Raw genomic sequence first — 26,103 nt, 5'->3', positions numbered from 1 at the left:
ACATCTTGTGAGAACACTTAGGAGAGCCAGTACTAATATGCTAGAAATAACGAAATTCTGCCAAGTTTGTAAGTGCAAGATTGTGCTGCAAATGTAGAAGGGTGAGTAGCTGCACAAGGACACCCTGGGGCAGTGTCCAGGAAAGGCTCCTGGCGTGTGCCATTGGTATAAAGGAGGAGGTGTCAGGGACTACTTGGAGGACAGCACACAGCTCATGGGGATTATCCTGCATCCACATCCCCACTGGAGCAAGCAGGGAACTCAGCCCCTGCCTCCTCTTAAAACTGCAGACTAAAGGGTTTCCCTGCTGCAGCCCTGGGAGAAGGCAAAGGGATTAGCAAAGAGCAGGGAACAAACAGCAAATAATTTCCTTCACTGCCACTGGCCAAGGGGGAAAAATGCAGCAGACTGCACACAGGGAGTGGGTAAAGTACCTCCTGCACTGCTGAGCCCAACTGGACAGCCTGTGCCAACAGGCTTTATGCCTTAATAGACAAACCCTGAGTGAGAAATGAATTTCTGCCTTCAGGGCTGCTGGTGCTGCCCATGAGGCTGGAGCCTGAGTGAGATTAAGTGCGTAACAGGAGGCAGGCAGGAGGGCCACCTTTCTCTTCAAAATCCTGCACCCCCTTCAAAGGAGGAAGGGGATCCCTATGTCCTCTGCACCGCAGGACCAAAGATCCCGAGCTACCAATATCAGGTTTTATTTTAATACAGACTAAAAGCTTTTGGAGTTCAAAGAAATGTGGACGTGACACAGCAACACAGCACACAAGGGACACCTGGAGCACCCCAAACCCTGGTTCAAGATGGAGGCCTGGAGCTTTTTGGCTCCCCAAGGAAAAGCTTCTTTCAGGAGCAGGCCCCAGCTCCCAGGGGCACTCTGCCTATTCCTGGGCAGGTGTCAAGCAGCAGCAGCAGTTCTCTCCTGGAGCCTGGGACAGGGAGGTCACTTGATGCGATACAGGACCTTGCGCTGCATGCGGTGCTGGATCTCCCCCCGCCGCATCATCAGCTGCAGCACCTTGTAGATGGCATGTTCTGGGTATTTCTGCAAGAGAGGAGAGCGGGGAAAGATGAGCCACCACGAAATAGCAGACAGGAGCTCAGCAGGAACCTGCAACCTTTGCCTAGAGCCTGGCTAGGACTCTCTAGAAGGAGCAAGCCCAATAGTCAAGACACTGATGCTCACTTCCCCTTTCACTATTTTAGATCTGACTGCAGCCAGTGTCACAAATCAAAATTCTGGTTTCAAGGGTAGGACCCCAAACCAGCCCTAGACCTCAGAGCTTTTGCAGAAACTCACCTGAGTCCCCTTAAACTCTGCAATCACATTGCACCCCATTCCCTACAAACAACTTCAAAAGCATGACCAAATGGCTCGCTAGTCCACTCTTGGGGAAGGGGTTTCATGCTCCCAGCAGCAGCCTGGAGTCCCTGGTTTCACAGCCCAGCCCTCCATGGGGTTCCTGACCTACCTGCCGCAGGAAGTCCTGGACGATGCTGTGCTCAGACACCTGGGAGCCGATGGCAAAGCGGCGCTTGAGCTGCTTCTCAATGCGGGACAGCATCTCTTGGTCCTCCTGGGTTGTGAAGCCTTCTGCCCCTGCAGAGAGACATTGTGTGAGCTCTCTGTGCCGCCCAGAAGTCACTCTCCAAGACAAAGCACTCATCTCCTGTGTCTCTCACCACACCTGCACAGCTTAGAGACTTTAGGGAACCCATGAACAACTCCACTGTAAAAGGCTGTGGAACTCCAACCACACAACTGAACATTGACCTGACTTCTGGAGTCCTTCAAACCCTTTGTTCCATCCTGCTGCCCAAGGAAACATTGTCTTCATCCCCACAGAGAAAGATGTTAGAGGGTTAACTGGTTGGGGCGTCATATCCAACACCAGACTCTGCTGTTGGGACCAGGCCAGCCCTCCCTGAGCAGCACAGGAGACCCTCAGTGTAATTTGCCATTGCTCTCCCTGTGAGGCACAGCCCCACAGCCATGATGGCCCCTTGCTGCCACAAGCATTGCTTTGTCTTTGTCCAGGAAGGAGGTCCAGCACCTGCCCCTGACAGCCAGGTTGTGGGAGAGGAGCTCGTGTCTCCCTGCCCTGAGCAGCCAGGTCCAGCCATGGCTCCTACCCCCAGCACAGAACATCTCCTCCTCACCTGACAGGTTGCCCGACATGGCCGCATCGAGAGTGGACACGTGGAAGAGCCGCAAGGCCTCCTCAACATCTGCCTCGGTGGCAAAGGGCTGAAGCCTCATCTTGGCCAGGGACTCGGCAATGCGCACGACGGCCTCCAGCTGCCTGCAGCCACAGGAAACATTCTCTGCTTTCTACTGCAGCTAGGGTGTTTTCTTCCCCGACTCCTGCCTGTCATGCCCATCTACCCCACTCCAAGCACCTCCTGCCTCCCCCCACACCACTTTCAGTGTTCAGGGCCACACCCTCCCATACCAGTCCCCTTCCTGGACCAGCCCAGTAATGCAGCCCTAATCCCAGCGGTTTCGGGGTGCTGCTCACCGGATAGTGATGGGGATGCTGGAGCGGCGGTTGCTCTCCTGCTCGTGCTGGCGGGTGCCGCTGCGCATCAGGACGTAGCGGTTCTTCAGCTTCTCCGCCGCCCCTGCCGACAGCCGAGGGCCACACTTCCTGCAAGGGGGGACAGGAGCTGGAGGCAGCGCCACTGGGGACGGACCCTTGGGCCCCCCTCCCTTCCTTGGGTGCTGCAGCACCAGAGAGAGCCACTCTTGCACCTTTTTTTCAAGACAGGAGTTAAGAGAAAGGCCACCCAGAGTGCTGCATGGTTTTCCTCTCACCACTCTCCCCATGCCTCCCCCTGCGCAGCCTGGGCGCTGCCAGAAAGACACGCATGCCACTCACGTCCGACAGAAGGAGATGAGCTTCTTCAGCTTGTTCAGCTCGATCTCGCCCTCCACGGCCTGGGTCTGCGTCAAGGCACTCACGTGTAAGGACATCACGTGCTTGGCCAGTGTCTGGGAAAGCATAGGGCAGTCAGACAGGAGAACGCCCCCACCTCCTCCTCCTCCCAAAGGAAGGGGCACCAGCTGCACCCACGCGGCTCAACGCACCATGTCTCGCTCCTCATTGTGCTCATCCTTAACAATGAAGATCATGTCAAATCGGGACAGGATGGTGGGCATAAAATCAATGTTCTCCTCGCCCTTGGTCTCATCCCAGCGCCCAAAGACGGAGTTGGCAGCTGCCAGAACAGAGCAGCGGGAATTCAGTGTGGTTGTGATTCCTGCCTGTGGGTGAAGGCAAAAAAAAGGGATGGTGTCAACACCACCTCCATGTCACAGCAGGTCATTAATTCAGTGAAAGGTTGAAAGCCATTTCCAAGGACTCATTGTCAATCACTTGCATTTAAATAAAGTCCCATAAGTAGCACCAATTGCTCTGTAATTGAGGGGCCGGAAGCACATATCCTTTTGGAGGGGGACTGGCTTCAGCTGAAACTTGAGCACTGAGTAATTTCATTTAAAACCTCTTGACAAGGGCAGAGACACAGGAGACCTCACCCCAGGTTTGTGATCTGACACTGGGCAGACAGGGCTGAGTCCTCCTGAGCAGCTCTGGCACAAAGCACGGGTTTGCAGGTACAGCCTGACAGCCACCAGCAAGGAGAAGCCATGAAGTTCAAGCTGCCCAAAGCCTCCAGGCAGGGCTGACTGATCTCGGACCAGCAACCATCAATACCACTGCCTGGACTCTAAAATGGGCAGTTCTGTCAAAAGATGTGTGACCACTGGTTGCTGGGCTCTCAGGTCCCCCCTCAGGGCAGCATGCATCAGTGCACAGCTCACCTTGGCAATGGAGATGGTCTGCTGCTCCATCGCCTCGTGGATGGCCACACGGTCATCCTCCCGCATCTTTTCATCCCAGGTGAGAGAAACCAGGCAAGGAGAAAAGGTCACCATCAGTCACCTCTGCCACACCTCTGCTACATGCTTACTGAAGTGACCCCCAGCAAAAAGCTCTGTGAGGACCTCTGCCCAAGAGGGCAGGATGTAACTGAATTCCCTTGCAGCCCCATCCCCCTGACCTTCCCTGAAAGAAAGTGAGGGTCTCAGAGGAGTTGCCCTTCCTTCTGCAACTCTGGGTTCGTCTGGGACAGGCTGGCATCCCAAGGGCTCTCCTTCCCACTCCCACACAGGCAGCCCCAGCGGTACCTTGTCAAACTCATCGATGCACACCACTCCCCCGTCTGCCAGCACCATGGCTCCTCCCTCCATGAAGAAATTCCTGGAGACAGGGTCACGGATCACTGAGGCTGTCAAGCCAGCAGCACTGCTGCCTTTTCCTGAGGTGTACACCTAGTGGCATGTGGGACAAAGAAAGGGACAGCACATCAGCTGCAGCAGCACCCAGGAGCCCAGTGCCCCAGCCGAGAGACAGAACACCCCTAGCACCACAAAATCTAGAGCTCCTGGGGGAAGAACCTCCAGGAAAAGCCCTCAGCACATGTAAAAAGCGGATGTGCTGGGTAAAGAGAAGGACTACTGCCTTGTCCAGAGCCTTGGACTAAGCTTGACACACTGAAGGGCGTGCAGACACAAACACAGATATTAAGTACAGAACAGGGAGTGATTCATTGTTTGGTAGGCTGCTGCATTAGCTTTGTTTGCCCCTGGAGGGAACAATACAGTCAGAGGCTGAGTTTAATAGAGACTACAAAAAACCACAGCTGAAAACATAATTCTATGCCTGGGCTCAGGCTGGAGGTCCGTGCCTGAGATGCAGTCAACTCAATTTGTCCTGACCAGCCAGCCCCTCTGCTGATCAATTCTCGACAATAAACAGCAGCATAAGGCACGTCTTTGGACATCTGCAAACAGCCCAGCTCACAGCATAATAAAAAGCATTACCTTCTTCCCCTTCCCACCCTCATTCCCCATCCCTTCTAGGCTAGTACCAAAAATGGCAGTTCATGCCTCTGCCACCAAGTCTACTTGGGGATGCACAGGCAAGTGTCTGCTGTGACCACAGTCTCATCTCTGGGGCTAGACAAGGAGCAGCAGAGAGAAAAGGGGTGTGCTACAAGTGGTACCTCGAGCCACGTACCCCAATGGGTGAACACTTCTCAACAAACTTCAGCAGTTGGGATTTGGCTGTGCCAGGGTCCCCCAGCATCAGCAAGTTGATGTCCCCTCTGCGGGTCAGCCCATCCGGAAGCCTGGAGTGATGGGGTTGGAAAGAAGAGAGGGAGGAGAGATGGTGAGCCTTTATTTTGATAAGAAAGTACTGACTTTGCTAAGAAAGGCTGACTCTTCCCCACCTCTTGCGGGAGCCTCCAAATAAGAGGCAGGCAATGGCCTTCTTGATGTCAGTGCTGCCGTAGATGGAGGGCGCAATGCTCTTGGCAATGGTCTCGTAGATGTTGGGCGTGGCAGCAAGGCGACGGAGTTCCTCCTCTTCTTGAGGGGTCACCGAGCCAGTGAAGCTACGTCCTGCACAGGGATGAGGGGAGTGATGCAACAGTGAACAAATGGAGGTTTTAAAGGAAATTATATCACCCCCCCTCACCCCACAACCAAAATCCCCTCTTGCAGATCATGCCAAGTGCCACCACGTGGGAAAAGTGGAGAAGGCCTGCTAACCCAGCAAGGCAGGCTGTCCTTAAAGGCTGGTAAGAAAAAGCAAGGACCTTGGGCAAAGCAGCTCTGCTAGAACCAGAGGGAGAATTACAGTCAGGACCATTGTTTTAAATACAATTTTAAGCATGGACTTCAGCCAGGATCCTCAGGGATGGCTTAGCAGATTCTCACTTAAACACCCTGAAGGACTCAGGCTGAGACCTCCTCATTTAATATGACTGAGAAAAAGCCTTATAGGACATAACTATAGAGAGCCCAGGGCAAGTCAGACCCCTGAAATGGCTTGAACCCTCTGTTATATAAACAGCAGAGAAGGACCAACAAGGCTGTGATTTCAAACAGCTCTTGCTGAGGGATCACATTGTTCAGGAACAGGGTGGGGAGTGTCTCCCTACACCAGGCTACCAACACAGACCAAATGCACACCAGAAGCTGCCCTCACCTGAGCCCTCTGTATCCACCTGGATGCCCACCACGCGGATGTAAGCGCTCCGGATGCCCACCCCCACACTGTAACGGCTTTTGTTCTTGCTCTGCACAGATTTCTTGATGGAGTAGATCCCCATGATAGTGACTCTGTTCCCTGGGACAACTTTGTCACACAGGTACCTAAGGGGAGACAGGGGAAAGCAGAGGATGGTGGTGGGAAATGATGGCACCAGCAACAGCCAGCAGGGGCAGGGTGGGAAGGCTGTGCCAGTACCTTTCACAGTAGAGCTGCAAGTGCCGGGGCATCTCCCCGTGTGGCACAGCATCCGGCGACTCCTGCAGCTTCAGGACCTGGAAATCCACACACTTGCACTTATCTGGCATGATAAAGTAAGGGTCCAGAGGGCACCTTGGGCGTCCAGCTTGTTCTCTGTGCAGAGAGATCAACCAGGGAAGGCTGTTAGCACTGAGGAGTCACCCCTCAGAGCACACCTGTGGAGGGGATGGCAGGGATAGCAAGGGGCAGCTGCCCCTTCCAAGCAGCGCCACATCAGCAGGTAAGGGTAGACACAGGGGGCCAGACCAAAGGCCACCAAGCCCTCTGTCTTGTCTTCAACAGGTGCCAAATGTGTACATTAGAACAAGCCAGAGGCAGGGTGACACTTGTCTGGGCACTCTCCCTGCCTCCCACCCCTCCCCTGCTAGCTATAAGCAGGAAAGGTAATTCATTAATTACACAGAAGGTAGCAGCACAGACTCCGTGACATGGCAGGGCGTTTTTCCTTACAACCTCATGCACGAAGCAAATGTTAAGTGGTTTCTGGTGAGAAAGCAATTAGCAATGTGACAAGGCTGACATCCACCTCCCAGTCTCTCAAGACATAGCTGCCTTGCTAGATTTACAAGCTCTCTGAGACAACGAGCAGCTCCACATCCTGCTGCTGTCTCAGAGCGGCATGACTGATGCCTGACTCCATGCAGGGCTTTCAGGGAGGGCAAAACCAGAGTGCAGATGCACTCATGAAGTCAGGGATCAGGAGTGAGGTGCTGTACAGACCACACACAAGAATGATCCCCAGCCCAAACCCCTCTCAAGCTGCATTAGAGGTCAGGTGCAGAAAATAAATACTGGCAGGAATGAGCCCAAAAACCTAACCCATCAGGACTGGCTGCCTCGACAGCTGCAGCACAGTGGCAGCCTGATGCTCACAGTTCTGAGGCACCAAGAGCTGTAAAACAGGATAAAAAGGCTAGTAGAAAAGCATCCCTAAGGAAGGTAACACAAAACAGCCCCCTCAGGAGTACGAATGTGGAAGCAAGGAGTTTGTTTGGAAAAGAGAAGAGCAACTTAACACAGCTTTATGAGACAGCTGGAGTCAGGAATGAACCTTTAGGTACAACAGGCGAAATTCCCTGTAAATAAAAAGAACTCCCTGGACACGCTCACTCAACACTGCATGCTGCACTGACCACGCAGAGTCACAACCAGTACGTGCACAGATGGACAGCTAGAACTTGCCAGTCTCAGAGTTGCACACTGGCACAGGAGCAGCATGAAGGGTGGAGGCAGAGCAGTGCAGATGCTGCTGCCTTGTGGAAATGGGAGCAGATTCTGCAATGCACGGGATGTAGCAGGAGCAGGAAGGGGAAATGCAGTCTTTTCTCGCCCTCCAGCCTGCTGGTGCACGCCCATGTCCGTCCTTACGTGTTGCATTTCCTGGGCAGAGCGTAGCCCTCCAGGCCCGGGCGCACCGAGATGTTGCTGATGGTGTTGCGGCAGCTGCGGCACTGGATGGTGATTCTAGTGGCTTTGGCTCTCACAGGGGTTGCTGCAATTACAATCCCAGGGATCTTCACAAGGTGGGACATCTGGTCAGACTGAAAAGGGAAAGTGAGAAAGCCATCAATGGAAGTTGGATGGGAAAGTAGAAAGCCTGAGAGCAAAGGACAGAACACTCTGTGCAGAACAGCACTAACAGCAATAATGTCCCTGCAGCAGGAACCAGCAATAACAGCCCTTTGCAGTCAGAGTTAGGCTCCAGAGTAACGCTGCTTGTTAATTAGTGAGTGGCCTGTGCCCTCAGCCATGTGACCAGGTACCAAAAGCTCCCCTGCAATCACACCCACACAGATGCTGCTGTGCACAGCAGCCAATTCACTTCACCTTCAGGCTGCGGATGTTGGCTGAGTTGGCATCCGACTTCAGCATCACTTGGATGTCTTGGAGAGCCTCCTCCCCCGAGGGACGAGGACGAGTGACCTCATCTGCGACTTCTTTTGCTGCTTCTTCCAACTAGAGAGGGAACAATGGGCTATCAGTGGGTCTGTTACAGCAGGACATCAGAGCTCCTCTCGTGACAATGTTCTAGGTTGCCAGTCTCCATCCTTACCAGCTGCAGGTGCTCTGCCGGTTGCTTGTACAAATAGTCCGCAAGATCTTCATCAAAGCTGGCCAAGTCTTCCATCTCCACCTCCACCCAGTACTGCCCCAGGTTGTAGTGCCGTTTGAGCTCATCCCTGGAAGGCAGGAAGCAGCAAAGGTTTGCAGGGTAGAAAGCACTAGTCACCCACAGTGGCCTCAGAACAAGCAGGGATCAGAAAAGACAGGTTCTGCAGGGAGTCCTTGGTTTGGAAAGCAAGAAAGGGTGAGTTCCAGAAGTGCAGGGGAACTCGGGCAATCTTTCACCCAAGCCCACTCTGAAAGGTGACATAAGACCAGGGACACCAGTGCTTGCAGTGGCAATGTAAAGTATTTACTGGAGTTACATGACCAGATAAACAAGGAGAAAATTTCTATTGTAGGATAATAGTGACTGTACATAAGATCTGGTTTAAAACAAAGGAAGTAATAACAGAACAAACAACACTTTCCTTAAAAATGCCAGGATTACTGAAATTCAGAGGTGAAAGACTATTCTAGTCCTTGATTATGATGTATCTCCATGTTTTCTCAACATTGTATTTCCAAACTTCATAGGCAAAGGGTGGCCAAAGGAATTCCATACACTTAGAAGGCACACATGAGGAGCGGTGCACTGATTTAATGGATGCAGACAATTCTCCAGACCAGAAAGCACTACAACTGCAAAGACAGACCTTGAATCTCAGAACTAAGTGCAAGCCTGGCAGTGTGGATCCCTCTATTGCCACCTTTTCTGCTGGCTGGATGCCTAAAAAACGGTAAGAACACCAGACCTCTGCTTTTCTATCAGGTTAAATACGAACATCTCTTAATACCGAGCTTTTTACGGCCTACAAGAAGAGACAAAATGGCTATTGTGTATGTGGGGTGTGCACTGCAGGAGGGAGGTTAAAAGCAGACTGGATGTGCAGGTGGGAATGGGTAAGGCTCAGAAGGAGAAAAGGGGCCACAGCAGCACCTGTATTTGAAAGTGAAGCCCGTCCGGTCCGTGCCCACTCGGTACTGCCGCAGGAATTCCTTGAAACGCTTCTGCAGCTGCGACTTCCGAACCTGCCCCTCGTCCACGGACGCGTCTCCCCCGAAACTGTCGCTGTAGTAAATGCCGGGGTCGTCGAAGCCGGACATCGCGGCTGCTGCTCCGCTGCGGGGGCGAGAGCGCTCGGTCAGCCCCAGCCGCCTCCTCCCCCCGCCCCGCACCAAATGCCCCGCGGGCCCGCCCCTCGCCAGCCGCCCCGCACCGCACCCCACCCCACGCACTGGCCGCGCTCTTTCCCCGCAATGCCCCAGGGACATCCCGGTGCCAACCCCGGTACCAGTCCCGGTGCCAATCCCGGTGCTAATCCCGGTGCCAATCCCGGTGCCAGTCCCGGTGCCAGTCCCGGTACCAGTCCCGGTGCCAATCCCGGTGCCAATCCCGGTGCCAGTCCCGGTGCCAGTCCCGGTGCCAATCCCGGTGCCAGTCCCCTGCCGCTCCGTACCTCGCTCCCCGCCGGAACCCGCTGACAACGTTTTCGCGGCAAAAGCGGCGCGCGGCGGAAACCAAACCGACGCAAGGCGCGCGCGCTGCCTCCGCCGCCGCGCGCTCCGATTGGCCGGCCCGCCGCGCGCCGCCGCCGATTGGGCCGCTGCCTCCTTCTCGCCCCGCCCCGAGAGGGAGCGCGCGGCGCCGCTGCCACCGCTGATTGGCCGGGGCGCTCCGCTCCCTGCCCGCCCCCAGCGGTCTGGCGCGAAATCCGCGAGCGAAGGGCGGGGGGAGGCGAAATGGTGGGCGGGCCGCACCATTGAGGCGGGGCGCGGAGGGGGAGCGGGTGATACCATTGCGGGCGGGGGGAGCGGCCTGGACGGCGCGGGAATAAATTCAATTAATTACTGTTGTGGGGGGCGGCTCGGGCTTGTCGCTGCTTCAGGGCCTCAGGACACGAGTTCTCCGGGATGCCTTCCTCCTGGCTATTAGTGAACTAAGGGGGAAGGCTGGCAGGTCGCTGTGTGTGCATTTTGGCCCTTCCAAAGCGTGGAAATGCCCGCCCTAAATGCAGAGTGAGCTGTGAAGCGCAGTGCATGGCAAAGCAGGTTTCAGCTGCAGCCCGTGGGAAATAAAGATGGTGTTGTTGTTGCAGAGAAACCAGATGTGTTCATAAAGATCACAGATGAGTGCAGAGCCTTAGTCTCCACCTCTGCAGGCTCGAGGCTCAGTCTGGAGTGTGTGACAACAATGGTTGTGAGATACCCAAAGCACCATCTCTGTCCTGCCGTGAGCAGGGAGGGTATGATGCCAGTCAGAACACATATTTTCCAACTTTGAGGTCACAGTCAGGCTCTCTGAGCAGTGGAGAGGGGCTGAGTGTGGTGCAGCGTGATTCTGAGCTCCTGGGCATTTGTTTGGCTCTTTGGGATCTTAGTTGTGTCAGCATGTTTGAATGAACAAAGTGGTTTAGTTGGGGTGGTTTAGAGGGACTCAACAGGTAGAATTTAATTCAAATCTGAATGAACAAGTTCTTGGATTTAAATAGCTATCAAGCCTCATATCCCTGCTTTTCAAACACCCAACTATCTTTCCCAAGAATTAACTATTTTTTCTGGCAGGTGGATCCAAAGAGATAATTATTAAAGGGAGTTGGGGAAGGGATGCAGAGTGGAAAAGAGCCTGAGAATGATGACAGTCGTGTTTTCCCACTGCTCATTCTCAGCAGGACCTGCTTTCTGATTCTTGTTCTTTGAGCAGGTTCAGTGCTGGTCATTAAAACAGATCAGTAGGAACACGTGTCTTCGGGATTAAGGTCACAGCCAGAACAGGCAGATCATGGGGACAGGTTGATCACAGAGGCTTTCTGGTAGAAAGAGAGGCCTCTGAGGTGGTAGTACGGCAGTTCTGTCAGTACCATACCCAAACTGCAGCCTCTCCTGTGTTGGGAGAGCTCCTGGAGCAGGCAGGGTCTGTGGCTGGGCACAAAGCCAGCCCTCCCAATCTGCCTCAGCAAAAGGCAAGGAAAACAAGCTGTGTGCATGGGCTGCTCCAGCAGTGCTGTGTTTGGAGTGTCTTTAGCAATGCCACGTGTGTGCCAAGTCCTGGGAGTGGGGAGGTTGGTTTGCCACTTGGGTGGAGGCAGTGGTTGTGTGCTTGATGCCTCCCATTCAGCCAACTCGACCAAAACCTGGGATGCCTTTAACTTTTGAGTGGTGAAAACACACTCGCAGTTCTGATTCATGCTGAAGTTCTTGCAAAGGCAGCCTGGTAACGCAGCCCTTTGCTGGCACTTCAGAGATCACCTTTTGCTTCTGATAGAATAGCAACCAGCTCTTATGTACCACTTCCACCCCTTAAAAATACTTTGCACACTGACTGAATTTCAGGCTGTTTCTAGAAATAGCAGTGTGTAGGAGCAGAAGGAGCCTGCCCCAGCTTATAACAGGTTATTGTTAGCAGTGAGTGGGAGCAGAGTCTGGCTTTGATGATAGCTCCCACTTCTGTCTATTGTCATGTCTGTGCAGGGAGTAGCTCCAAAAGACATAAAACTATGAGGAAGGCACCTCCTTTCTCCCTGGGTAAGGCTTCAGTGATAGGAAACACCAGGCCTGAAGATTTTATGTTGAAATTTATTATGTGTATAAATTATACAACCAGACAAGAATGACACTGTATCTTCAACAACTGTCTTGTTTTTCAAAGACCAAAAATTATTGGAAAAAGAAATAACAAAGACCTACTAGTGCCATGTAAAACCGTCTGTAGCCCATGGGAGCCATGTGGCTCCACAGAAAAAGTGATCACAGTATTATCTAGCAGTATAAAAAATCCAAGCAAAAGAGCTCCGAGGAGCTCTGTCTTTCTGAGGAAAGACAGATGTCAAAGCTGTGTTTCTGATCCTGGGTTTTTGTAGGCACTCTGTAAAGCAATGACAATTCTTGGCCATTGCTTTTAGCCTTTTCTACCCTTGGTTTTTGGTGATAAAGTTAGTCTCTGAGAAGAGCTCACACCAAGCACAGGAGAGACTTTGCCCAAAACCCCTTACAACACTCTGATTTCTGGGGAGAAAAGTCTCCTAGTATTAGTGGCAGAACCAAGATCACAGTACCCAGTCAGGGGTAATTTCTCTCACAAGGACTGGGAAAGTTGGATTAGTTCAGGGTGAAGGAAGTCACAAAGAGAAGGTGAAGGTCCTGCTCTTTCACATGGCAAATAAGCCCACGGCGACTGTCATGGCGAGGAAGCTGAGCGCCATGATCCACCGCACCAGGGAAGTGGTGGGTGTCGAGTCTGTGTTTCTCATCTTTGTCCTCTCACTTTCTTTCCCAGCTGCTGGACCTAGATCAAATAGGGAGAAAAGCAAATAAAGACGATTGAGAAGAGGCTGTGGCAAGAAGCTGCTAAGGTGCGGTGCTTGCTCTCCCCAGTGCCAGAGCACACCCTGCTGGAGTCATCCAGGGAAGAAGGAGAAAGCCCAGAGCCCAGCTGGGAGAAACCATGGCAGCAGGCTCTGCTCTCCCAGTGGAGAAGGGAAGCAGCAGACTTGACCTGGAAATCACAAAGGCCCACAGCTCCTCTGCCTGTAGGTGACTACCAGCCTCTTCCCGTGTCTCCTTACATGCACTGCCCAGCTCCATCAAACCCCTGATGTGTGCAGAAGACAGGCAAATACTGAAGCTAGAATTTTAAAAGGCATTCTGTCTCCTACTTCTCACTGATTTAATTAGTTAGGCGTCTAAAGACAGTGAGCAGTCTTTAGCACTCCAAGCAGTTTTCGCAGTACAGGAACTTCCTCATCCAACACCAATTTTTTCTGAAAATCTTACTTGTATGCATGTATTGGGAAAGGAATGGCAAAGTTTCACAGAGAACTTTTAATGCCTTTCCCACAGAAGCTGCTTTAAGCTTCATTATCTAGAGATGCTTAAGGCAAGGTTTGCTTTTCATCTTTGCCATGGAAAAACTGTGGTTCAATCCATTATGCACTGAAAACAAATCTCCATTTTAGTTTCAGAAAGGGTAGGCCATAAGGGGTTTTTTATTTGAATTGCATGTCATCATGGAAACCACTCTGCTCTGTAAACATGTGAGCTCGCTCCTCACTCAGGTACAAGCCTGACTTACGAGCTGATTACATTCCACTACCCAGAGCCCTGCTCACTATAAACCCAGCACACTCTCTGGAGTGTTTTCAGTAAATACTTCTGGAAGGCAAGAAAATGATCAGAGGGAGATACAGTCCAAATAGACAGGCTGCTGGATAGGGCTGTGTCCAGAAGAACCTTCTGTCAGCATCACAGCACCACAGCTGATCTGCAGCACCCAAAATTGATGCCTTTGCTTCTGTGAACTCAAGGTCAGTTTTCCCTGTGGTGAATGAACCTTAGATTTGTTAAGGCCCTAGAGGTGGAGAGAGGAGTCTCTTTTTGTAAAGCTTCCTCACTGACACACTTTCTGGAGAGCCCCCATGTGTTATCCTTGCTCTGTCATGTCTAGAAGAAGCTTTGCACACAGCAGTGCCTCTCCTTGCACCACCTGCTGATGGCTGGAGAAGAGATGGGGCAAGCACCCCATGCTTGTTTCCCAATGGCTTTTACAAACAAGGACAGAGGATAGGAGGAGAAGGAAATGAAGGAGCACTGTGAAGCACCTGCCCTTAGAAGTGTCTTACCGTGCTCATGTGATTTGTTGACGTTCCTCGTGCGAAGAAGCTCTGTCTTTGGCTGCACAGGGTGACCATTCTCCTGGCCCTTGGACACCAGCTCCTGCAGTGCCTCAAACACCTGAGAAGAAGGAACACTGTCTCATTATGTGGCCTCCTCTTGTTCTTTCACTGGACCACTTGCCCCTTCCCCAGGCACTTTAGGAACTAGAGGAAGACATAGGGCTTCAGTTTAAGTCTCCTGGCACATTTTGCATAGAACAAAAGTTGGCTGTGAAGTCAAGAGGATGTCTTTCAAACTCCTCATTCACTTTACAGGTTCTCCCTGAAGCTTTCAGCCAAGGAGAAGGCTATTTGCCATCTTCTGATGCGAAGAAAAGCCAGGGTACCTGTAACCTAGTCAGAGTGCACAGCAGACCTGTGGAATTTCACCACAGAGGCAGGACAGATACTAGATGGTAATCCCCAGTCCCAGGGTTAACCCTCATTCATATCCAAATGAATGAATGAATCAATCGATCACATGTAAGAGACTGAATTCAAACACTAAGGGAGGGAGAAGAGCTTTTCAGAAACCATTGTTTTATTCAGGTCCCAGGTTGGAGAAGCATGGCCATCCAACTCTGAGCAGCTTGCCCTGATCCACAACTTCTCATAAGTTCCCCAGTGGAAATACTAGCCTTGTATTTCCCCTGTAGCTATTTTCTTGTTTGAGAGAGGATGTGGGCTGGCAGGGCTGGCTGGTTCTTACTCACCTGTATATTTAACAGGAATGCTTTCTTGGCTTCCTCCATGACTCTTTTCTTAGTGGCAAGGTCCATCTCGAGAGCATTCATGCGGGAGCGATAGAGCTGCTTGAACTTGGTGGCATTGGAGACCCCATCAAAGGTGAAGAAAGCCAGCCCTTCCCCAGTGCTGGGCAGCTGGAGGGCCTTCTGGGCAATTTTCTTCAGCACCTGGCCCCCAGACAGGTCTCCCAAATACCGAGTGTAGGCATGGGCCACCAGGAGCTCTGGCTCGTTCTTGCCTATGTAATGGAGCCTCTCAACATATTTCTGAGTAGCCTCAGGACATGGGATCTCTTCCCTCCAGTTTTGGCCATAGAAGTACTTCAGGTCTTCCTCCAGGGCAGCTTTGCGGTGCAGCTCCGCCGGAAAATACACAGGGGCATAAACTGGATTGTTCTTGTTACGTTCAATCTCTTCCTCCAGAGCAGAGTAGATGAAGTACAGGGATGCTGTAACCAGCTGAAAGAGAAGAAAGAGGATGAGCTACAGGTGCATGTGTTTGTCTTTTCAAGTCTGTGGGACAAATTGTACTAACAAAAAAGGTACTTGTGGGCACACCCACTGTGAGTCATGAACATCTGTAATGTTGCAGATTTCCCATGTGGAAAGCAGTGCAAGGTACAGGGAGACACTGTTTAGCCCTTCCCCTTCTGCTTGAGACAGCAGTCAGGTGAGCCCTTTCCAGCAGGTATTGGTCTTACTCGCTCTTAAAGTCACTGCCTTTCCTTCAAGTTAAAGTCCTGCAGCTTGATGTAATGTAAACTGTTTAAGCATTCCTGGTCTCTTCCCGTTCCCTCAGTCAATAGAGAGGGTATTCCCAAAGGTATCCTTTCTGGTACATTGTTCAAATTTGAATGCTCCAAAATGTGGCTTCTCTTTGTGGGGCCTTGTGAGATGATGACACACCCTGGTTATTTTTCAATATATTCATCCTGTCGGCATCCCACCATCCTGGGAACTGAGGCACCACCACTCTGCTCACTCAGGCATGCAAGTGGGGTTGCCTCCTCGGTTGCCCCAGGGAGACAAGATAAAAGGGATCTGGAAGCACAGCCTGCCTCTGAAAGACGCCTTTGTGAAGGAGTGCTGTGAGGCTGTGTTCTCCCCTCTATTTTGAAACCATTGTTACTGTTGTTTTTCCCAGCTTATGCGATACTTTCTTCTATCTGCCAGCTTTTCCACGTGGTCTGAGACAATATAGCTGTGTTCTTTCCTTCCCCAGGCATTCTGTTTTCAGAGGCTGTTACACCTACACCACCCCTTCCTTACCCCGGGACCCCCTGTGAGCAGCAAACGGTAAAGGATGAAGGTGTTGCAGTAGAGGTGAGTCAGGTTTGGGTAGGGGGGATTATGCTGCTCACAGGAGAGAAAGCAGTTTCCTTTCTCACAAAGCAGTCAGTTCTGCAGTGAGAGAGTTCCCGTTTCAACCTTTCCCCGCTGTGCCAGCAAGTAGGGCTTTGATAAGCACAGGGGCAGTGACTGGCTGTGGGAACAAATATCAACCATCTGGGGAGTCACGTAGCAGGCCAGATACATAGGTCTGCCAAGAGAGTAAACAAAAACAGAGTTTTTTAAACAGTAACCTGTTACCGGAAAAGAAGCAAAATATGGGAACATTGGCTTACAAGTTAAGCAAAAATACAGCTCAGCTGATGGTTTTCAGAAGCAGGTAGTGGTTTAATGAAAAACATGGCTTTTTAAAACTTGTTAATTTTTAAAATCCATGTCCCATCTCATTTGCCTGACAGCATGTAAAAAAAAACAAATATCGAAGAAACAAAGTTTTGTTCCCGAAGGTCTTTTTACACTCTTGCCTGTCTCAAAGTTCACTGCCTAACCAATACTGTATTTCTAACAGCAGGAAGTCAGCACCTGGGATTGAATTTATGCTTGGCTAAGTATTCTGAATGTCACCTATCAGAAATAAGTAGTCTCTTTCCTACTTTTGTGGATTTATTTGCCAAGGAACAATTCAACAACAAAGTAATTAAGCCATAGGTTGAATTGGTAGCTGTTATTTGCAATGCTGTGCGTCACATCCTATAGCCTCTCAGGAATTTCTGGCCCAGGTGTTTGCTTTGGTTTTGCTCATGGCTTTGTTATGTGGTTGAGATCCCAGGAACTGTATCTAGCCAGGTTAGGCTAATATGTGGAAATGTTGTCCTTTATCTTGAAAAAAGCAACAGGCTCATGCTTGTTAGTAGCAGACACAGATTGCTCAAACTCAGTCTACTTTTAAGTTATTGTTCATGATCTCAGCTGTGGTATAACTCAAGTGACAATGCAATGTTCAGTGCCAGCAATGATCCCATATCCTCACTTTCTCACCATCCCATCATTATTTCTAGCTGCAGCTGCCTAGAGCGTTGTAAATATAGAATTCCCCCTCTTTTGGGCATTTCAGCTGCTCAATATCTGAACATAGTTCTATCTCTATTAACTATGACTGGCAATAATTAACATGCAGGCATTTATATAGAAAGAGAAAAGCAATAGCATTAGTCCCATCAACCTCTTTGTCCTTCTGTTTCAGCTTGGCTGCCCATCGTGATATGCACAGTCCTTCCCCACCTTCTGCAAGAGGAGCCAGTAAGACCCCAGGGTGCACAAGTTTGATGTTTTTCATAGGAGATGCTGATACATCATGTCCCCATCCTCCTTACCTGTACTGGCCCCATCCTCCCCCCTTTAGTCCCCTCACAGCCCATCTGATGGAACTGGTGAGGAAATCCCATCCCCGAGCAATGCTGCTTTGAAGTACCTTAAACTCCTGGAGTGACACCTGCCCCTTTTGGAAATTCCTCATGAACGGTGTGTTCTCTGCCTGCTCGTGCACCTCCTTGGTAGCTTCCTTCAGCAGCTCTGACAGGTCTGTGGACATTCTGGGGAAGAATAGTGAAACGGGTGTTAGTGCTGTCTCCTCTGACAAAACACATCTTGGCTCTCTAGGGCAAAAGGGGGAGCCTGGGATGGCAGAAAAAGCAGCTGAGCATTCCCGAGAGATGTGGGTGGGAAGCAGAGAGCACCAGATTTCCAAACAGTGTCCCGAGCGAGGAAGACTGAGGGACTCCATCCAGAGGTGGAGGCAGCAGCATGCCTTTCCCTGCAGAGCAGGAACAGGAACAGCATGCCTAAAAGCAAGGGGAGAAACACAACCCTCCTCTGACAAAACGCTTCCCTCTCATTCCCGTCCCGCTCTCACCTCTCGGAGCTGTGTGCCTGGGAAGTTTCCATGTTTCTCCACGTCGTTTCACTCCTCTGCTTCCCTGCTGTGGCTTCCTTGCTCTCTGTGCCGGCAGCTGGCGGGACAGCGAAGCTGTGAGCGGGGCAGCCCGGCTCGCACATCCAGCTTTATACCGCCAGCCCACGTGAGCACGAACCGCTGACCTCCGGGCGAGCACACTCTGCTTGCGACACAGCAGCACTTCCCTTCCCAGCTGGGCTCTCTCCTGGCCTGCAGCCCCCAAGAACCAGAAGGAAGTCACCTGATGCATCTTGATAACTAAGCAAAAAACAAGAGGATGTCCAGAAACTTCTCTTTTAAGGGTGCGTGGCTCTGTAACCCTTTCAGTGCCTTGCCTGTGCCCGGGTACTGCAAGGGGTGCTCATTGTCCTGGGACAGAGGGCTTGGACAAGGAGGATGGGTTTACAGGGGAACAGAGGGCAGCCTCCTCGCCCTCTGCCCCAGGCTGTGTGCCTTGCACCCTGCCTGGAGAGCTAAGCCAGCACTCACCGTCACCTGCTCTAGCACAGCTCAGGTATAAACATCCCATCTGCCCCGTCTGTGCTCACGCACCAGCTCTGGCCTGCAGGTGCCAGCCCTGTCCTTGTGCAGCTGCCCCTTCCCTTGGCACTGGACAGTGAGCCCTGTCCCTCTGCACAGAGCCAGCACAGGCATGCCAGCACCGATGTGCAGCGAAATCCCTCCCGTGCTCTCTTGCTCGTGGAAACAATGGCATCTGATTTGTTTGACGGCTGGCTCCTGTCGTCACCACAGCAGCGTGCAGGGCAATTTAGGAAAATAGCACACCGTCTCCTAGACACCCAGAAGGGTGAGGTAGCTGAAAAGATATCATACAATGATTGGGGGAAACTGAGGATGTCTGCAGAGGCTTTCAAAGGCAAATAATTTCTCTGATTTGAGAGAAGAGCTAGACTTGGTGCTTCTGTCAGTAGCTGTTGCTCTGCTGTTTTTTGGGTTTTTTTGTTTTGATTTTTTTTTATAAAGTGGTCAGGGAAGCAGCCAACAGATGAAGCTGGGCCCTTCCTGCCCACCTGTAGCTATGCTGGAAGCTGGGCTAGCAGGGACAGATGATGCACTGGCTGCCGGTGCTTTGGAAAAGCACACATTTGTGCTCAGCCCAAAAGAGCAGGGCACTTCCAGCCACCATTGCCCTGCTGCTGTGGATGTGAGAAACTCCCGGTTCTCTCGTGCAGTGGGTGGTGGGGAGGCAGAGCCCCTAGGTGGAAGAAGAAGGACTGTGGTGTCTGCTGTCCCTCTGCAGGCAGCCCTCTCTGTGGGTGCTGCCATCCAAGCCAGCAGCTCGCCTGTCTCCCTGTCACTGCACCCACACCAGCCCCAGCAGGGCTGGGGGCTGTAGGTTAAAAAGCTGTTCTGGAAAAAATATGCAGACATCTGGCATGCAGCGTTCAGGAAGGATTACTCAGCGTTTCCATCCTGACTCAGCCAGACTTTTCCTGTCTTGCTTTTGTCTTTTAAAGCAACAGTGCACACATCTGAATCTTCAAAGCAAGTGTGACAAAGCCCCAACCATCTGAGTGCAGAGTGCATGTGTAGAGCAGACAGCCCCATGGCCAGTCCCTCCTGAAAACATTGATACCAGTATGGCATAGGAAAGCCCCCAAAATTAATGTTTCCCTCTGGCATAATTTTTTAAAGCTCTTGTTTCTTGTCATTTTCAGTGAGTCCTATCGTGACAGGGGAAGCTGGAGCACAAATTTAACTTCTAGTTCTAGTGAAGCAGGAAATATATGAGAATTATATGAGAATAAGGATTATGTTATGACAGTATATTATTAATTTTGTGAAATAATATGAAAAAAATCCAATCCTCAATCCCTGCCCCTCCTTTCACCCGCAGCCCTGCTAATTCACCCAGTTCTTCCTGAGGACTTTCTGTGTGCTTTCAAGCCAATGATTTTTTCCCTAGCCTGCCCTCCTGCCTTCTTCCAAACAGCTGTGTGCTTGGAGACTCCATAAAAGATATACCTAAAAGTCCTTTTCCCTTTCGTCCAGATTGTGGTAGGTCTGAATGAGACTGGGGGGCAAGACAGAGAGGGTGTCTAGTCATGTTGCTACCATTCCAGGTAGGTTTTCTGGCTTTTAACCATACTGCCCCAGGACATGGAGCAGTACTTCCTCGGGTTCTTGGGCCTTTACCTTCCCCTGGGCAGGTCACAAGAGGTGCAGCTCACCTCTGCCAGATGGGCAAAGGTGCAGACAAGAAAGCCACGCCATGTAAGTGATTTGTGCTGTCTGATCTCTCTCTGATTTGGGTTTCTTGGGATGGGGCAGCTGTGAGACTGAGCCCAGCCCTCTGGAAAGGCCCAAATGCCCTGCAGCAAGATGGAGAACTGAAAGTGGGGTGTCATCATCTTTGCAGTTGCTGGGCTGGAGCATTTCTGGCCCCTCCAGTGTTGTACAGCAAGGGCTTGAGTTGCTTCTGCTGTGTTGTTGCTTTATGGTGGGTGGGATGTCAGTGACACTGAGCTAGCCAATGTGCCAGCAGGTGTTTGTGAGGAACCATCTCCTCCTCAAAGAGAACTTTGCACTTGAGAGCAACGAACAGGGAGGGAGGTGAGTGCTTTCAGTAGAAGGAGCAAACTCCCAGAGCATAGTGGGCAATGGGAACTCAGAGGCCAGTCTGCATCCAGGTCACTAGGAAATTCTGCTTGAATATCACTGAAGTATCAGAGCTGTGGTCTCCACTGTGCCTGCCAGAAGCCCTGCTGTCTCCTGCCCTTCCAATGAGCTATGGCTGGGTAGTGCTAGAGCTACTCACTGTGAGGACACCAGCAAAACTACCCAGGGGATTTCTAGCAAAGGCAAATGAAGTGGCCTCAGGCAAGATATTTGTAAAAGTTCCTGCTGGGCTTAAAACCTGCCTGCACATCCCAGCCCCTGAGAAAGTTTAGTCACGAGATGGGAGATGAGCGGTTAAAAATCAACAGAAAGTTCTTGAGGGGTCAGTGTTTCCATGTGGAACAGGAAATTTCTCCTCTTTGTCCATTAACAGACTATTTTGCCAGTAGATTTATGGCCAGAAATGTCTAGTTACACAGGCAGTCACGGGATGCAAAATCAGCTCTCTTGAGTCCCTTGTGGGTAGTGCTGTTCCACGCTGGGCTCTGGCAGGCAGCTCCCAGCAGCTCAGCTCGGCTTGGCTTGGTTTCCATGGGGAAAACCGGCCTTAGCCAGCTCAGAGGGGCTAATGGGCTCTCTCAAACCGTGACACAGCAAAATGCAGCTGCCTGGCTTGCATTCAGCTGACTCAGTGACCAGGATTTGCTGAGTAATGGTAAGGGAAAAGGGAGTTACAGCAGCTGCTTAAAATAACTTGCTGGAGAAAGGAGTCTGTGCTGGAGTGTACAGGGATATCCTGTGTGTTAATCTGTGTTTACCAAAGGGAGATTACCTCTCCCAGCCCCACCTTAACAGAACTGACTGTGCTCACTGCACTCTCAGCATCCAGAAATCCCAGTCTAGAGCTAAGATACAGGTGGAAAAAAAGGAGGTCAAGAGTCCAATGCACTGGAAATCCCTATGGAGAGCTCAGGTGCTGCAGCTGTCCTTGGGGCTGGCACTGCTGGTACCTTTGGAGAGTTGCATGGACAGGCTGCGCTAGGCAAACCCCCCTCAGGAAACAGAGTGGTGGGAGATGGAGGTGCAGGCAGATTTCCCAGGATAAATGAACCAGCATGACAAAAATAGGAAATGGAGATTACAATAAATATTTTCATAGATGTATAGGTATATGTGTGTTGCAGCACACTGGCGTCTCCAGCACATAGCTATGAGCCAGGAGAGAGCCTGGGCTCTCTGGAAACAGAGCGGGGAGAAGGAGGGAGAACAGATCAAGTGCCCTGCAAGGCATGTGCCTGGCCAGAGTCAGGCAGTGACCTTAAACACACAGCAGGTTATGGGTACACTGGGCTGAAATGTTGGGACAGGTTGTGCCACACTTCCTAGGGTCTTGGTGGTCAGGGGAATCAATCCTGTGTCCAGCTAGGAGCTGCTCTGGCGGCCAAAGGGAGGTGTGGAAGGGAATGGGGCAGAGTTAGCAAATAAAAGTCCCATTTGTGCAAAGGTTTCAGTCAGTGCTGCTGCATCCTTTGTTTCAGTGCCACAACCGTGGAAAATTAAGTGCGCCCTGACTGCGAGACAGAACAAACAGCGCAGCTTTGGATTTGACAAATCACACGTACACAAGAAAGAGGACCTTGTACCTCACTGCTCGCACCCTTTTCCCAGGAGAAGGAGGAACGGGAAGCCAAGTTTTGCACAGAAAGCGAGACCCGAGCCCCCCCTCCCCGCAAGGTTTCCAAATGACCTCCGCGTGGTTCCCGGCTCCAGGAGTAAAGCTGGGCCGTGGGAAGGGGCTGTTTCTGGAGATTTCTCCAGTTGTCGGGAGCACTGGGACCGGGGCCAGCAGCAGCAGCAGCAGCCGCCGCAATCTCGGCGGGGCGGAGGGAGCGCCCTGCCGGAGCAGCGGCCCCGCCGTGACTCAGCACAAATCGCCCCTCGTGCCGCCCTTGCTCAGCGGTCCCGGCCCGGGCCTGACTCAGCAGTTCGCCCCCGCTGGGAAAAGCGTGACTCAGCAGCCGCGGGAGGCGGTGGCCGCGGGCTCTGGGGCTCACGGCCGGGCGGGAAGCGCGGCGTCGCTCGCAGCCATAAAATGTTCCTCTTTCAGCCGTCCTTCCCAGGGCCGCACCAGCTGAGGCGGGAAGGGCTGGAAAAGCTGCTGCTCCAGGCTGGGAAAGCTGCACACCTCTCTCAGCTGGGGACGCGCGGGGTTGCTGTGTCCATCTCCTGTGGGTCTGCGACAGCCTCTGCTCCGTGCCGGGGAATCGAGGCATGGCAACGCTGGGGTGCCGGATGGGCACCCGGCTGTCACCTGTGCTGGTGCAAAACAGCAAACCCAGGAGCAATGTGTGGGAATGAATCCATTTTAGAGACCGGCATTCAGGATGCGGCAAATTTAAGTGACTTACTCAAGACACACATAGGGTGTCTGTGGCATAGTCTGTGCTCCCTCCTTCACTCCTCACCAAATATCGCTCCAGGGCAGCAGGCAGGACTTGCTGTCTTGAGAGGGTGACAGGTACACGCTGAGGAGGAGAAATAAGCCAAAGAAGGGCAGATATTACTCCAAAGACCTTAGTTTAGGGCAGAGTGGGCTCAGCATGGGAGAGCCCTGTGCACTATGTAGCTTATGGACTGCAGCCGGTGCAATAAGGAGCCAGAACATCTCCCTTTTTGGGGGGGATGCATTGCCTAGAACCCCAGGCACCGAGGAGTCAGGACTTTGGGCTCAGCCCTTCCCCTGAGCAGTGCTGGGCACAGCGAGACCTCGGAGCGGTGCCGGCAGCTCTTTAGCTAAATAATCATTAACAAGGCTGTAATTTCTCTTTCCTTTTCTTTGCCTCCTTTGGGCTCAATTCTCTGTGAATACAACTTTTCTCTAGTCTCTCAGCCTTCTTTGGGCTGAATTCTTCTGGGATCCTCCCTCGTGGGGAGTTTCACTTATCTCAGTCTTTATGATTCGAAGTAAACTCTCGAGCTCTTGTTTCTCGTGTTTATTGAAGGATCCTTACAAAACTTAACAGGTCTCTCCAGGCTGGTTACAAGGTTAATCTTTGCAATCTGGTACATTTCTTTCCTCTGATGGTACAAACAAGGCCTTGTGGCACACTTCGTGTCTGATACACAAAATGGCCCCGAACTACGCAGTTCTTTTATCTTTATACTTATTTTTATCCAATTAACAATAGACACGTATATTATTTTTCTTAATGACCCAATGACCCATCACCTCTGTGATGCACTGTGGCATTTTCTATCCAATCACTCACTATTACCTAAAAACCTCCAGGAGAAGAACATGAAGAAGAAAGAAGAAAGGACAAGGGACAACACCCTAAATCCTCCATCTTGTCTCCTGTTCTCTAAACTACTTTTTTTCACCCAGTGATTTAAGAAACTTTCTAATCTACACACTTACACTTTTAGCTTTTTCTATCTAACTTTAACATTTGTTTTCATGTATCACCATGAAAACATGCTCATGAATTTCATATTATATGAAATTCAGTGTTTTCTTGAATTTTAGAACTAAATATTAAAAACAAGGGCACACAGTCTGTATTTCAGACTCCAACAAAGGCAACGTGGGATTTGAATGGAAGTGTTCGGCTGCCGGGTGTGGTCCGGCAGAGGCCGAGGGAGACCAAAGGTACTCGGGAAGTGGTGAGACTGAAGGTGCCTGGTGTGGGGTGAGCCACTGCCTGACTGTCCTGCCGGAGCTGGTGGTTCAGAACATGTCCCAAGGGCAGCGGGGCACTGCTGGCAGATCACCCACACCTTGACTTTTTGAATTTTCTTTTTGGTTTTTCTTCCTCCTTTTTTGGGCTAAGACTGCAGAAGAGCTCAGAGAAATTTGCACCTCTCTCTCACTGAGACTGATCTGCCATTTAAGCTCTTCTTAAATTTTTTTTTTTTTTTGGTCAAGCAGCTAAAAATACCACTGAAGTGCCTCACAGCAACCTTTCTAAACACAGATTTTCCTACCACTCTGTGCTGGTGAAAGAGATTTCCCTAAAGCTGCAGGAAGGCCGTGTCCTTGCCTCACCCCATTGTCAAATTTGCTTCATGCCTGATCCATGCTTTTCTGCTGAGATTGGCCAGGAAAACAAGTGCCTGGATACAGGCACATGTATCTTTTCTGTGCTGTGAGGGAATTCCTGATCCTCTCCAGAAAATCCCTGCTGCAGAATCCCCAGCAGTCTCCGTGACAGGGCTGAGCCCCCAACCTCTCTGTTGCACTGTGTAGCACCCTCTGCACACCCCATCCAAGAGCTCCTGGCAAGGGTTGATGTCCAGCCTTGCAGGAAGGCTGCTGGAAACAGCACTGCAGCAAACTTGTATTCATGGGGAGTGATCCTGCCAATGGCCATCTCTGTTCCCTTGCTCCCGAGCACTGGAGCACCTACTTTTCCTCTCATTTGTTTATATGGTCTTCATCCACCCTTAGCAGCACCAACAATAATCTAAAGGAAAGGGGAAGTGGCTTTATTCTCAGTTTGTGAAGGGAGGGAGAATTTTGTTATTCAAAATAAGCTTTGTGGAAGTTTTGACATGGCAAAGCAACATGAAAGTCCTGTGGAACGGAGAACAGCCTTCCCAGTGTATTGGCTCGGGACCCCTCTGTGCTGGCTTTGTGAGACAATACTGTGGGAAATCAGGACATATTTTTGTTACCACCCTTTAAAAAACATTCATGTACCATTTGGAGGTTAGTGGTTGGTAAAAGAGAAACATGTAATTTTTTGCCTATATGAATGTGATGCTGTCATGACAAGTATCACACTACCCAAACATCATGGAAATTCTCATTAACTTTTAGTGTCTATTTAGTTTTTAGAGATGTCAAGCAACTCTGACCCAGTACTTTCTTCATCTGGCATAGCAACTGCTGTTCTGGGTCATGCAAAATATCTGTCCTGGATATCTGTTCAGGAGCCTGTTCCCAGTATGGTTATTAATGGATGCTTAGGCTGTGCACAAGCACCCTTCCCGTCCTCCGTGCAGTCACAACGTGTGGATAAATGCATGTGCTGGAGTGGTCGCTGTGCGAAGCTGCACAGGGCTGATGGTTACGGCATAATACTGGAATACCGTAAAACTTTGTTTTGTTTCTGTCCCCGGGGGTGGCAGAGCCTGCTAAGCAGGTCATTGCCAAGGGAGGGGCTGTCCTCTGCAATCGGGAAGCCCGGGCTGGGTGTGCGAGGGACCACAGCCATCTGGTGGTCAGGGCGAGCACGCAGCGCTGTGCTTTTTAAAACAACATCAGAAAACTTTTAAAAAGGGAAAGGAATTTAAAAAAATTCCTTACAGTGCTGTCTTTTTTATTTTTTTTCCCCAATCATGAAGCAGTTTTTGCCAATGCAAAATGCCCAGCCTCTGCTTAAAATGATCCC

At 51.2% G+C, this 26,103-nt stretch overlaps 2 protein-coding genes across 7 annotated transcripts; both read right to left on the bottom strand.

Annotated features, from left to right (window-relative positions):
- Window positions 1-689: 689 nt before the first annotated feature.
- LOC131591764 (DNA replication licensing factor MCM5-like) lies at window positions 690-10,005 on the bottom strand. 4 transcript variants are annotated; one of them, XM_058862801.1, is made up of 17 exons: window positions 9,893-10,005; window positions 9,430-9,612; window positions 8,440-8,566; window positions 8,214-8,342; window positions 7,755-7,927; window positions 6,324-6,479; window positions 6,063-6,229; window positions 5,302-5,473; window positions 5,088-5,199; window positions 4,196-4,339; window positions 3,830-3,895; window positions 3,095-3,271; window positions 2,886-2,998; window positions 2,526-2,654; window positions 2,167-2,309; window positions 1,479-1,606; window positions 690-1,051 (listed from the first exon to the last, which is right to left on the bottom strand). In XM_058862801.1, exons 2-17 carry the CDS (start codon window positions 9,594-9,596, stop codon window positions 950-952), a joined length of 2,205 nt encoding a protein of 734 aa, XP_058718784.1. In that variant the 5' UTR covers window positions 9,597-9,612; window positions 9,893-10,005; the 3' UTR covers window positions 690-949. The 4 variants fall into 4 exon arrangements, with proteins under 4 accessions (XP_058718784.1, XP_058718783.1, XP_058718786.1 ...); XM_058862800.1 differs by having other exon boundaries at window positions 9,785-9,991; XM_058862803.1 differs by having other exon boundaries at window positions 9,950-9,971.
- Window positions 10,006-12,047: 2,042 nt separating this feature from the next.
- LOC131592076 (heme oxygenase 1-like) lies at window positions 12,048-18,246 on the bottom strand. Of its 3 annotated transcripts, none has more exons than XM_058863349.1 (5): window positions 18,089-18,246; window positions 17,648-17,768; window positions 14,854-15,345; window positions 14,087-14,219; window positions 12,048-12,774 (listed from the first exon to the last, which is right to left on the bottom strand). In XM_058863349.1, exons 1-5 carry the CDS (start codon window positions 18,229-18,231, stop codon window positions 12,638-12,640), a joined length of 1,026 nt encoding a protein of 341 aa, XP_058719332.1. In that variant the 5' UTR covers window positions 18,232-18,246; the 3' UTR covers window positions 12,048-12,637. The 3 variants fall into 3 exon arrangements, with proteins under 3 accessions (XP_058719332.1, XP_058719334.1, XP_058719331.1); XM_058863351.1 differs by having other exon boundaries at window positions 14,108-14,219; XM_058863348.1 differs by lacking the exon at window positions 18,089-18,246 and having other exon boundaries at window positions 14,108-14,219; window positions 17,648-17,974.
- Between the last annotated feature and the right edge of the window lie 7,857 nt (window positions 18,247-26,103).

Source organism: Poecile atricapillus, chromosome W (assembly GCF_030490865.1).
Source record: "Poecile atricapillus isolate bPoeAtr1 chromosome W, bPoeAtr1.hap1, whole genome shotgun sequence".
NCBI lineage: Eukaryota > Metazoa > Chordata > Aves > Passeriformes > Paridae > Poecile > Poecile atricapillus.
The sequence above is the reverse complement of the archived record's forward strand: the minus strand, read 5'-3'. Positions and strand labels throughout refer to the sequence as shown.

What these genes read in the sequence shown, in the direction of transcription:
- LOC131591764 (XM_058862801.1), bottom strand. Translation starts at nt 9,596, where the DNA reads ATGTCCGGCTTCGACGACCCCGGCATTTACTACAGCGACAGTTTCGGG. An exon ending in TTGCAGCTCTACTGTGAAAG is followed by an intron (nt 6,230 to 6,323) that starts GTACTGGCACAG and finishes GTCTCCCCTTAG; the next exon opens with GTACCTGTGTGACAAAGTTG. An exon ending in AGAAGTGTTCACCCATTGGG is followed by an intron (nt 4,340 to 5,087) that starts GTACGTGGCTCG and finishes ACATGCCACTAG; the next exon opens with GTGTACACCTCAGGAAAAGG.
- LOC131592076 (XM_058863348.1), bottom strand. Translation starts at nt 17,959, where the DNA reads ATGGAGTCCCTCAGTCTTCCTCGCTCGGGACACTGTTTGGAAATCTGG. An exon ending in TGTCACTCCAGGAGTTTAAG is followed by an intron (nt 15,346 to 17,647) that starts GTACTTCAAAGC and finishes CTTCTCTTTCAG; the next exon opens with CTGGTTACAGCATCCCTGTA. An exon ending in CAACAAATCACATGAGCACG is followed by an intron (nt 12,775 to 14,107) that starts GTAAGACACTTC and finishes TATTTGATCTAG; the next exon opens with GTCCAGCAGCTGGGAAAGAA.